Source organism: Melozone crissalis, unplaced genomic scaffold (genome assembly GCF_028551555.1).
Source record: "Melozone crissalis strain CALT ecotype California unplaced genomic scaffold, PUWL_Pcris_2 ptg000007l_1, whole genome shotgun sequence".
In the NCBI taxonomy this organism is placed as follows: Eukaryota; Metazoa; Chordata; class Aves; order Passeriformes; family Passerellidae; genus Melozone; species Melozone crissalis.
Window position 1 is genome coordinate 8166329 of NW_026535785.1, and position 13489 is coordinate 8179817.

Below are 13489 nucleotides of genomic sequence, written 5' to 3' on the forward strand. Positions count from 1 at the left end.
CCCCAGCTACTTTAGCCCCCTCATTTACCATGACCTGCCTCCAGCAACACGCTTTTCACGCTCTCAGTAGCTCTTAATGAGGCTGCCCTCATTTGCCAAGCTAACAATTTTGTTCCCATGGAGCACAAGCCTGTGAGCCTTTCCAGGGCCCTGCAGCTCTATGGACACAGAGGCAGGCTGCCCCACAGCTCAGCTGGCACAGAAGAAACAATCTCCATCTCACCCTCCTGCATCCTGGGCTCAGGCTGTATCTGCTCTGTATCTGTGCAGGCTCATCCCTGGCCTGCACCATTTGCTGATGAGAGGCTGAAAGCCTGGCTGGCCATGGGATCTCCCCAGCTACAAATCAGGCTAATCACTGCTTGCTTCCTACCCACCAACCTGACCCCACAACTTCCATGAAAGAGCTGGCTGATAGTCATGGAGAAAGCCCAGGAGCTGCAGCCCCAGACAGGTTTCTGCTGGGCTGGCATCAGGTAAAGTGACACAGAGTTATCTGTTAACCCTGGAGGCACTGATGTCCTGAAATCTCACTTGCACGCAACTAGTGCATCCACATCTCCATCATGACAGTGAATCAGCATCTGAAACTCCCTTCCTCCTTCCCCACAGACTGCAAATGCAGTGGAAAAGGCACAGGAATAAATGCCTGTGCTGTACAGTTGCTCAGCCTTGTTCTGCCAGTGCAGGAGGAGATTAACCCCATTTCCCCCTGCACTGTCACATGCCTTTCAAACCACAGCAGTCATGTGGATAGAGACAATCCCACACTAGGAATACTTAGAAGTGTCGGCTGATCAGATTGGTAACAGAAGGGGTAAGAAAAAGAGAAGAGCACTTCAGGAAGAAAATAAAACCTTGCTACAGCATCATCAGAGTTCACCCCAAACACACCACCCAGTCACAGCCCTTGGCAGCAGTGGTCATGTCATGTATCAGCCATACACCAAAGGTTACCCCACATCCATGGATTTAATTAGGCAGGACAAACTTGGTGTCCTCATGCAGCAATAAGACAGCATTCCCCTCATGCAGCAATAAGACAGCATTCCATGAGGCTGAGTTCAGATCAATGCAATCACACAGTCTATTTATTTTCAAATGCAGCATCTAAACAGCCAGCTCTGAGCCCTGCCAAGCTAGAAGCAGCACCCTCTCTTGTGCACTCTGGCAGGGTCCCTCTCCTCTTGTCCACCCCTGCACTCCTGTGCCATCCAGGGCGCACCCCTGGCATGCAGGGAGCACCTGAGCCACAGAGAGAAACATCAGCAACCTCGAGTGTGCAGCACAACAGGGAGCAAGTCTTCAAAGCCAGTGGCAGAGCTGAGATTTCAGCACTGGGCTCTTGGCCTGAACCTCCTGTGCATCTTCAGCCCTGTCCAGCTTGGAGGAGGACATCAGAACTAACTGATGTCTCCCCTACCAGCTGAGGAAAAGAAAGGCTAAAATGAAAAACAGCTCTAGGGATTTGCACTCCCACAGAGTTAGCACACTCTTGGCTGGACCAGCAGTACAAGCCACAGCTCTTGGAGCAGGAGATGCCCAGTCCCAGAAAGGGTGAGAAAGCAGAAAGCACATGATGCACAGGCAGTGTGGCACAGGCCTTCAGTGACAGACACTTCAGCTAGCCAGGGGCACAACACAGGTTCCTACCAAGGGTTTATTTGTGCTTCTATTCTCACAATCTCCTCCACCTCAGAGTACCAGTAACAATGGCTGGGCACAAAATACAACACTTAGTTCCATTTTCTTTGCTCCCCTTGGCCTGCCAGCAGCTGCTCTAACACATATTTTTGGAGTTGTCCGCTGCAGAAATTCAGCTGCAAAGCTGCATGCAACCTGTTCCACCAGGACTGCCCAGCTGGGGACAGAGGAATGCGACAGAAATGTAATTAAAAGTGACCTTTCAAGGCAATTCCATCACAAGACCCACTTACAGCCTCATAAACTGAAACAAAAGCTGCTCTGAGGCAGGCTGCTGCTGGGCTGATGCCAGCAGCAACTCCTGCACCACTCCAACAGGAATGACGGAAGAGTATTAAGGAGCTTTACAAGGTATTAATTCAGGTTATGCACATTTTCAACCTTTCCCAGATCCCAGGCCAGGAAGGAAAAAGAAATCCTCTGGTCTGCATTATTATGGGAGACAATAACTCTCTCCATGTAGAAACCAAAACAGTTCTTGTTCTTCATGGGGAGAAATGGGAGTCATTAATTCAGCTGGAAGAAATCACAGTCATTACTAAGGAAAATTACAAGACCTTCCACTTTTAAATACTTGATAAATAACTGTTTGTCTGACTGTTTACTGGGATGCTATTCACACATTGTAATCCAGGACTAAACATGAAAATAAGTATATTGTCAGCAATAAAACAAGTAGCTAGTGTCTCACCCACTTGCAGCCCCTGTAATTCACACACAAAGCCACTCACTCTCATCACTTTGCCACAGAGATTTCATTACACTGCTATGCTATTAAATTGCATAATAAGACTTCCAAAACACAGAACAGTTATTAATTTTTTGGACCATGCCAGAGCCTGGTAGCACAGATGATGCTACTGTACAAGGTGTTGTGCAAGTGTAAAATAGAAATGTCTTCCATATTAAGAAGTTATTATAAGGAAAACATGCTAGAAACTGGATCACTGACTGCCCTGAATACTTACAGATGTCCTTTCTAAGACCCTTCATCTCTGAACCAAGCTCCAAGTGGTAGCCAAACACTGAGGCATGGCCATACCCACCCAGCCTGCTGGTTTGGTGCCCAGTGGTGGGTGTGTGAGCTCCAACTTCCACTGAGGAGCTCATCACCCATCCTTCCACAGTTACCAACTGAAATGCTGCAACCTGGCTGCATGGAGAAGGCCCCAGGTTATGTATGCTGGGCACAAACCACATGAAGACACCACCTGCTGTCAAGGCTGTCCCAAAGGGGTTCCACAGAGCACTTACAGATCTGAAATGTGGCAGATTAGTTTAAGAGCAAGTGGTTGATCTGCTCCCAGCAGTGCCCTTAGCCACATAAACTGCTACAAAGAAGGAAGAATTCATGCTGGAATGAGCATTATGCTGACAGCTCCAGCTAATCTGCTGAAGGGGATTAAACCCAAATTTAAACCCAAATTATTGGTTCAGTTGCAGAGTGAGTCTAACACACCAGCTTGTCTGCTGCACCCTGGCAGAGTTACCAGGGAGAATCCCAATCCATCACACCATGGCACAACACAACACCCAGAGCCCAGGACCTGCCCCAGGGTGCTGCCTCCAGTCCAGCACAGCTGAATCCAGTCCTGCTGGGCACAAACAGAGCTTGTGTGAGGGATGCCAAGGCTGCAGAGTGCCAGCAAAGTGCCCAGCTCAGCAGGGAATGCAAGGTGCCCTGCAAGCCCCTGGAGAAGTGCACCAGTAGAGCTTCATCCTTGCACAGAGGGGAAATGGAGGCAGGACAAGGGCAAGCTGGGAAAGATAAACAGGCATATCAAGAAGAGTTGTTGGCTAATTATCTATAGTCTGCTGTGTAATAGCAACCTTATGCATCCCAAGTGCCAAAATCCCTCCAATTTGCCCCCAGGTGGCTCAACACAGCTCCATTCTCCTAACCAAAACACCTGGTGCACATCAGGCTGAGGAAGCACATGTTGGTATTTGGGTATAAGGGGACTTAGAGCAGAAAATACAGTTAAAATCTTTTCTCACAGCAGCACAAAGTTACCCTCTCCCCAGCCTTCCTGCTGAGAAAGGGAGAACAAGAGTGGGAGCTGTGGAAAATGCCAGCCCTCTTTAGTACTCAGGACACTCTCCTCACTTGGGAAACCTGCCCCAGTTTAGACCTGACATAGTTACAAAACTTTCCACACTATCTTAATGTTAGCTCTGGGGAATCACAGACCAAGGGAGACAAAAATGAGGCTAATTACCCTTTTTCATTATTCCCCATCTGTGTTTAGTCTCAATAAATAGTCCTTCAGCCTTCTGGAATGACCACTTAAGGAGAAAGTAATACTCATCTACAGGGGTTTGTTAAAAAAATTAATCCCTTTTGAGCTGAAGAATAATTTTTCTGAATATTTTTTGATGGACTTTTGTGCTTGAGCTGCAATGTCCCAGGTGCCTTCCACAGACAGATACACTGCATGAGAGGCAGATCCTCCAGCCTGCAAGAAATGCTGGAGTGCACAGGTTCAGCACTTTGCAGGAGGGAATTAGGTCCTCACACAAGTGAACCTCCAGACCACATCTGCCTGCACACTGCACATGTGTGTATTTTATGTTGAATTACCTGTGTAGAGCACTGAGAGCTAAAATTAGCATGTCCCCATCACTTTTCTAATTTCAAAGTAAAACATTCATTTTCCCCTTTCAGAAAAAAAAAGAGCATTTCTCTTCAAACCAGGTGGGAGAAGCTGTTCCCTGGGAAACTCAGCCTATTCCCTGAAGCAACACAGACAAGACCAAGCTGGAATAACTGATAATTTTGTAGGCTGACTAGATAGGCAGAAGAAGCTGGCTGGTTTCTAGACAGAAGCTCTTGGCTGGTTTCTAAAAAGAATCAGATGTGATGAGAGCCCTCCTGCAGCCAGGCAAGGGCCAAGCTGCCTGCCTGGTGCTGCTCCTCACAGCAGGTGTGTGCTGCCATCCAAGCAGTCGGCCCAGGCTGCATCTCAAACCAACTCACCTGAAAACAAGCAAAGGTGAATGGCATTTTAACATCAATAATGCATAACCTTGTAAGCCTTGAAGGAAACAACCAATTTTCCATTATCTCCTGCATGACAAAAACTCCTTGAGAGATGCAAGGAAAACATCAGTGGACGGACAGTGCTGCCTCCTGAAATGCTGACCAAGCTGTCAGGCCCTTTTTGGACTTCTGCTTGCAGCTTCTGCAAGAGGCTCCCTAAACCCAGAGAGTAGCAGCACTCAGTTATCAAACTCCCACTGGGGCTTGCAAGAGGTAGAGCACGTCAAACATGGCTCCCTGGAGAAGCTGACCCACAAGCCCTGCCCTTCACCTTGTTGGCTGCAGTTGTATTCACCCCACTTTTGGCACCTCCAAGTACCAGGTTTCTCCCTGCTTAACTGGATAAATATTCCCTTAGCCAGCTCCATTGCACTGCCTCAAAGTCCCACCATGCATTAGCATGTCAATCTTTGAGGCATCCCTGTGTTTTAATTTGTACCTCTCAAAAGGATTAAATCAAGATTATGGAACACACCTCTGAGCTGAGTAATCCAGGTGAGCAGATGAGCTCTGCATGTGTGAGTGTGACAGTCCCCCATTAATCAGGACCTGCAAATCCCCTGAAAGCCAGAGAGATCCCTGCACCCCTCCAAGGCAGCACAGTGCTCGTGCCATGGATGCCTCTCCTGCTGAAGGATGGGAGTACCACAGGTATGAAGAGCCAGGGGTGCCAAATTCACTCAGAGCTATGAACACTGGACACAGAGGTTACACAGATCATAACAGGAGCCAGCACACACTACAGAGCAGAGGCATCCCCATGGGGGAAAGGCCAGGCTAAGCTTGGCTCAGTCTGTAAGGTGTTAATGAGATTGTATGGCAGCAAACAGCTCTGCCTCCCCTTCAGGCTAACACAGAATCCCTCTTGCTTCACCATCTCTTAGTTACAGGAAAAAAATAATGCATCTTGCAAGCTGCACTTTCCAGCAGGGGAAACCCCAGGCCCAATGCCTGCAAAGCAGGCTCTGCCAGCATCTCACCAGAGATCAAAAGCCCTTTTCTGAGCCTGGAGCTGTCAGGAATGAGCAGCAGCTTGGAAACAAGGGAAACAGGCCAAGCAGCAAAATGCTGGGAGTGGATCTGAGGCCCCTGAGATGAAGGCATGAACAGAGGGACCAAAGAGCCCCTTACTAATAGCAGAAGAGCTCCTGTGAGACCTGAACAGGTCAGTAAGAATCTTCTGTGTTCAGATTTTTAAAAGCCAGGAAACTACCTGAGAGCCAGATAAAGATACAGTATCTTCTTCTGGGAAAGGGTGTGATTTTTATTGAAGTTTTTCCACATTGACTTACACAGAACACAGAGAACATACATTGAAGAACCCAAAGATGAGACAATGCAGTTTGTCATCCAGTTCCCAAAGCCAATGCAGCACCCAGAGACCTCAGGTTTGAAAAACCCAGAAATGGCCAAGTTAATCTGGAGGTCAATCCATCATTTTGGAGATGCTCTGAGACTCCTCCTACCTCTGGAGATCCCAGCTGAACCTCCTTTTTCATCACACCAACTACCAGCAAAACCACACAAATAAAGCAGCATAGACAAATTATTTCCTTGAAAGCAGAGAGCCACATCAGAAGCCAAAGGTGACTTTCAGGTGGGCATCTGCTCAGTCACCTTGGGAGTTTCAAAAGCATGTTGGGATAAAGGAAGACACCAGGGGTCAGCATGTTGGTGAGGGCAGGGCTATTAAGCAACACTTTGCAAGTCACAGCCCCTCTGAGCAGAAGCCTCATCTGCACATCTACTAATGAGAAAATCCTGATTAGACACTGGTCATTAGCCCATTCCCTTTTCCCAAGCACATTAAGCAAACCATAACACGATTTATTTTAGAAGCAAGTGTTCTGGCTTAGAATCCTGGCTAGGTTTGATGTTTATGAAGTTACAATTTCTGCAGCTGCCTCTGAGAAAGGCAAATGGCTCACAAGTGAACCAGCACACAGCACAGCTCCTGCTCACACTTTCTGACCTCATCCCTGGGCCACCATCGTGCCAATCAGCATTGAACAATGTTAGTATTCCCCAGGGAAATTCTGAAGCATCGGGGAATGGATGCACACAGAGGAAAGGTTATCAAAACCAGCCCCTGAGACCCTGTCATTCTTGAAAGGTAACGTATTTTCACTTAATGGCTTCCAAAAAAAAATCAATAGTTGTTTTTTAAATTGGAAAAAGCCAATATAAACAGTGGATAGCTGAGGCATGCTTTGACCCCTAAAAAAAACAACAGCATAAGGGCAGAAACAGGCTGCTGCCTACACCCCTTTATGCCAAGATCAGCATTTTGGTGCTTGGTGGCAGAAAAGCAACCACTCACTTTTCAGTCTGCCACCTCTAAACCGTGGTCACATTCATGTTCCCAGTAATTCTGTCTTATGGTCCCACAACATCATCCCCATGTTTATATACTTCAGATTAAATTTCTGGGAAAATCTAAAAAGCCAACATTTTTGCACCATGCAAGCTTCCTTCAGAAAGTGGCAGGAACACATTTCTCTAGAACACCTCAGCCAAGGAGGACTGAGGATAAAACCCTACTGACATCTGGCACCACCAGTCAGCAACACAAAACAGAAGTCCTCAAGGAGTGGCTTTCAAAAGGCCACTGAAATTAATTTGTCTTTTCCTAACAATTCCTTGCTACTGCAATCAAAGCCACTGCAAAAAGCACATCAAAAATATGAGTGGTTTCTTCCTCTGCTCCTATTAGCTCAGTTCACTGTCTTCCATATCTGGCCTGACAACACCCAACCACCTCATCTGGTGGAAGCTGTGTAGCATTTGCTCTCCCCCTGGAGAAAAGGCAGGGCTTTCCAAATATCAGGCTTCAAGACAGACATTCTGGTAATGCTCACCTGCCTTCTCACTCACAGGTATAAGCAATACAGCAAAAGCTTTTTCAAAAAAGCACACATGGAAGATATCAAGCACATCAACCTTGATCTGATGTGCACCACACCACCTAAAACATCAAGAGATGCCCACTCAAACTCCTGGTCTTTCTCCTGATTTTAAAAGCTACTGTGCCTCACTCAGCATTGCTCAAAACCCCATGAGCACACAACAAATGACCAAGATTCACACCCAGCAAGAAGTGTGAGCATGCTGCCAAGCCCTTGCATTGATTCACCCACTGAGATCCCTGGAAAGCACCACAAGGCAAGGAGAGGGTTAATGGTGTCACAGGCTCTCTCACTGCTTGTGAGCCTGACAGGTCTGACTGGGCCATGCTGAGAGCACAGAGCAAGAACACAGATGGACAATTACATGTTTTAAAAATTACCCTCTGTGCCAGCTCTAAATTTTGAGACTTGTGGGTGTCCATTCCCTGCTCTTTTTACCCATTCCCCTTAAATACATCATCAGCATCAGGATTTTCCTTCCACTCTTCTTGCTTTCCAGGGAAAAGCAGAAGCAGCTGCTATTGCTCAGACAGCTACCTTAACTGTCTTCAAAGCAACAAAACAAGTGACAGACTTGGCTAACACACCCTTTGTTTGCCAACTTTGTCACATTTGGTTGTCTTAGTAGCCATGTAAGGAGCAGAGAGGGCATCACAGCCACTGATAAGGAATCAGAGCCTGAGCAAGGACTGTGGAAAGCTCAGGCTGTTCTCAGGTGTCTGATCTGTTTCTCCTGCAGCCCCTTCCACTTGCTATCTCCTAAAAAGGGTCTGGGATCAAGTGGTTGAAACTCTGGAAGAGGACAGCAGATCCAGAGCTAAAACAGTGAGCAGTCTAGGACATAGCAACCAACAAGCACACAGGTGAGCTAAAATTAATAACAGAAAATCAATATTTCAGTAAGGAGAGGCAGCATAAAGAAATCCCAAAGCAGCAGTGCTGTACAGCTGCAGAGAACTGAATTACAACCTCACCTCCACTGTGAGGTCAGCACTTCTTGGTGCAAAGGAATAAATCAGTCCTTCACCAGGTCTGCACAACTCTGCTGAGGAGCTCACCAAGGTGAAGAGCAGCCCAGAAAACACCTCAGACTGGGCTCAGTCTCACCATCTCACCCAACCCGGCCTAAGGTAAACCTCAGTGACCTCACAGGACACCAAAAGAAGAACCTGCTCTCAGCCACCTCCCTTCACCTTTGCTTCTTCTGCTCAAAAGTCAGAACTTCACCACTAAACCCCTCAACTTAAGGTCCAGCTTAAGGTCCTTAAATTTCAACTTGCAAACAATCTCCTCTGAATAAATCTTTGCTGAATCCTTGACATAAGCTGAAAACCTGTGAAGCAGCAACACAGAATGAGCAATGAGGTTTTGTCCAGGTACATCCTAGATGATAACCACTTACAAACAGTAACAGATGATAATCAGGTTCTTTTTCAACCCATACTTCAGCTGTGGCAGATGAAGTACCAAATTGAGCCTGTAAAAACCTCAGTAATTACTACAATAATTTAAGCTTATAACTATTTGGTTATAAATCTGATACCTTAGGTACTTCTTTAGCACTTTTAAGATGTAATAGCTGCACTGTGAACCATCATGTTCCCTAACCCAGAATAAAGCTGCCACTCAACTCTGCTCAGCACAGGGACCAGCACAGCTTGTTTCCTCAGAGCAGAGAGGTCACACAAGTAAAAGCAGCAACCCAGGGGCTGTTCTAAGTCACAAATGGGGTCTCCTACACAAATCAATGACAGGGAGCCCTTAGCAGAGATAGGAGTTCATGTCTCACATAGAACAGCTCAATACACTGTTTTGACATGAGTTTGCCAACCTCTTTCTACAGAAATATATGAACTTTAATATTCCTGAAATCCAGCAGCAAGTCAGACACTCAGTGTGGAGCCTACCTATCCTTGTGAGAAAGGAGCTGTGACAGGAACACCTCCCCATTCACAGCTTTGCTTTGGCTCCTTGGTTCATGCACATGGGGAAGCAGCACAAGGCACAGCTCTGCCAGCACAGCACAGCACCATCAGTGCAGCACAGCAACTCTGCAGTAGCAGGAGAGCATTCCCACCACAAGAACAGCCTGTGTAAAGCTCTGGCCATAAACCACACAAACCATGTGCAAGAAATACAAAGCTCCTTGTCTGGAGCCTGGAATCTGGAACTTGGAATCTGCAGCATGTGAATAAAGCAGGGTGCAGAACACAGGCCTCCCATTCCCGAATTAGCACCCAAGCCTTTACTCTTTTAACTTAGTTTTGCCTTCCACAAGCCAAATTAGGGTAGAGAAGATGTTTCAAAGTAAAATCTTGTTTTGACAGCAATCAGTAACCAGATTCTGCTCGTCCCTCCCAGGCTGTCACACTGACACCATGGGCCAAACCAGCTCCATGTATGTGAGCTCCACTCTGCTGCAGCCCCAGCTGCACACAAAGTTCACTTTCACGGAAAGAGCACAGAAAAATCATTCTGATGCATTGAGCACAACAGAGATTTAAAGAAAGCTAAGGACCAAATCCTTTTGGAGTGCCAAAGAGAAAACAAGCAATTACATATGGCAACAGTTTTTCCCTGGCAGTGGGGATGCAATTCCCCATTAATGCAAACACACGTCCTGCACTGTGAGGCAAGTTCATAAACCAGAGGCTTCAAAGGAGTTTCAGTCTCTTCTGTCAGGGAGAAATGTCTTGAACTTCCATTTAGATGCTGAATTGCCTTTGCAAATCGCTCTTGCTGCCCACAATTACAGCCATTTGGGTGACAGTCACCTGCTGCTCCTAATCTGTTTAACATGAGGGAGACAGGAAAAGCAGACAAAAAAGTCCCAACTGGAAAGCACTGCAATCAGTTTAAGATTGTTTCTAGTTTCAGGATTCAACAGCTTTAGTTTTACAAGGCAAAATTATATAATGTATTTTCTTAAATTAGAAAAAGCCACCAAATTAAAATCTTTGTTTGGTCAGTGTTAATTCTTAACACTCCAAAGCTGAAGTTCAGCACTAGCAACTGATACAAGCACGGACTCACCAAAACAGACATTGAGTGCAGCAAAAACCGACAGGGGAGCTGACAACACAAAGCCCCTTTACTATTCCAGTATAGCCCTGTAGCTGGAGATCACTTTCAAACCACTTCTGCTACTTCAATCAGGCCAGAAAAATCATACCATCATCTTACAGGAGAAAATAAATTGTTCTGCAACAGGAGATCAGGGCTAAATGATCTTCTGTTAAGAGCTTCAGTGAGCAGACTGAAAATTTGTGCCCTGAATCTTTCACTGCTTAAACACTGATCTAAATTCTTCTCAAGGTTTCAAAAGAGCATCACTCACCAGTAGCCTCAAACCATTTAGAAAGGCAAGCAGCAGAGACAGCTCTCAGTTCAGTTCCTTCAGTGCAGAAATGCACACACACACACCCCTACCGTGTGGTGGCCTTTTATAAGCAGTGATTTGCCAGCTGCTTCCCCAGGCAAAGAAGTCAGTGTTGGGTATTCAGAGCATTTGCAGACACTGGGGGGTGCAAGGCACCTCCTGCCAGTCTGAGGAAAGAGAAACCCTCTGGGCCTCACCCACTGCCATTAGGGGAAAGCACCAGCAGCTGTGAGTAGCAAGCACACCTTGTACCCTACCCACAGCTAACAGTGTGACCCCTTTAAAGAAGCAAGATGTAGCAAAAAACAGAAAAGAATCAGCTTTGCATATCACAAAGATCAAGGGGGCAAAAAACATTGAAGGATTTTTCTGTTATCAAAGAGTTCAAGAACATAATTTTGTTGTAACTCTGGTACCAGCAGAAAACAGAGCTCCAGACCTCACTGCAAACCTTCTGTTGCTGCTTCTGTAACCAACTGATTTAATAACTACTGTAAACAAAGCATGCATTGGCCTTGGTGCTTGCAGAATTACAGCTCATTGTCACCCAGGCTCCAGCTATTGCCTATTTCATCAAAACTTGGTAGAAATTTCTGCTGATTCCTCTGCAGTTTCCCAAGGGAAAGAGTAAGCACTGAGCAGTACAAAGGACACTAGAAAAGGAACGGGTGCAGGAAAATATGTCTTTGTCTTAGTTACAGTTCTTAAGAAACCACATATAAGATCCTGGTGTCAAAAGCATAAAATCAGTGACTAGAATCCATGAGCAACTTCTGTTCACATAAAGCAACCAATGTTTCAAAGGCCAGTGAACAAAGTGAATGAAGTTCATCAGTGAGTGAGGGGTATTCCTACGGTCTGGCTTGCCCAGGGAAGTAGCAAAGTCCCTACTATGGCTCACAGCTCTCCTCAGATTTTTCAAACAGCTCAGGCAGCAGGGCTAACATGAAAAGCAAGAGCAGCAGAAGCCCCAGCTCTGCCTCCTCCTGCAGATTTAGGCAGGGCGAGTGCTACTGCTGGGAACTGCTGCCCTCTGCCGTCACACCAAACAGGCCAAGTCACTCTGACAAAACCACATTTACTGCTACATAGAAATAACATCCCCAGATAAGAACCAGCAGTTCTTATCAGTTCACGGGGCAGTCAGATTTCAGGTGGGTTCAGCCAGGCCCTCAGTTCTGGTTTTACACATTTATCAAACACCTGGCCCTTCCTGCAGCACAGCTGAGAGGCCTCTTGTAAACCAAACTCAGCCTAAAGCAGGATTTTACCCAGCCCATCCCCTTGGCTGCAGCTGTTTCAGAGGCAAAAGCACTCAGCTGTTAGTCTGCTCAGCAAAACACCTCTTACTGCCTGCAAATCTTTTTTGTGATTGTGAACATCACCAGGAAAGTGCCAGCCAATAATCCTGCCTGCAGCACAGAACCTGGACTGGGCTGAAGGAGTAAAATGTGTTACCCTCATCCTTGTGGGACCAGACGTGCTTCCTTCCTTGTCTCAGCCTTCCCAGGGACAGAGCCACCAGGGAGCTCTGCCAACCACTACAAACACTGGCCAGATGGGGAAGCCTAAGTGAATCTGAGTTACATTTATGAGTGTTATGAAGTTGAGTGAAGACTGGGGTCTGCATATAAGGATACTCTGCAGCTCTGATGCAGGAAAATTTTGGCCTCATTTTCCCTGAGATCTCTATGTGCTTACAATAAAAGAAAAAAAAAAACAGTGTAAAGAAGACCCATTGTCTCTCAGAGCCCAGCTCCAGCACTCAGCTTGCACTGGGCCCACAATGGACACATCACATCTGCCAACTTACTTGATTTCCTCACCAGCAAAATCGAATGTTTTGGTGATTGTCACTTTTCCTGAATCTTTTGGCTTCTCCTGAGGCTTATTCCCACTGTTCTCTTCTTCAGTCTACAAAATACAGGAAGGAGAAAGCAAAACAATGTATTTGTGGAGCCAGGCCAAATTATTATTCCAAAGGGCCAAGGGCCCAACACAGACCTTGGGTAGCACTGCAATTCAGACTGGTGGTCAAACCAAGTCACCCACAGACAAGATAAAATAAATAAATAAATTTCATTCCACCAGAATTAAATTCCCCATTTTGGTTCCAGGCTGCCATTGAAGCTCTCAGATCAAAACAAACTAAAACAAGAAGTGAAATTGTAATAAATGTAGGAAGGAGCAAGAATACATTGCAGTGGTTCACAAAGCAAAAGCCTGGAGATTTGGTTCTCTCAAAGTGAATTCCACTAAAGTATGTTTAATTTTACTCAAGAATAGAGAATAACAAAACTCATCAGCAGAAAAAGCAGTGCTGATCTCCCTACTTGTCAGTAGCATCTCTTTTATTTGAGAAGGAAAAATCTTTCTCAAGCAATTTGTCAGCAGTGTCTCTTAATTTACTCAATCACAGCTACAGCTGCTAAAAGGATACATAAAAAACCTCAACCACTG

The 13489-nt window shown here is 46.1% G+C and overlaps 1 protein-coding gene across 1 annotated transcript in view; it reads right to left on the bottom strand.

Moving 5' to 3' along the window:
* Window positions 1-13489, bottom strand: part of CFDP1 (craniofacial development protein 1) — a 59429-nt gene that overhangs the window by 43530 nt on the left and 2410 nt on the right. The window contains exon 4 of the mRNA XM_054296178.1: window positions 12843-12943. Coding sequence (XP_054152153.1) covers window positions 12843-12943 — 101 coding nt within the window. The remainder of the gene's footprint in view (window positions 1-12842; window positions 12944-13489) is intronic.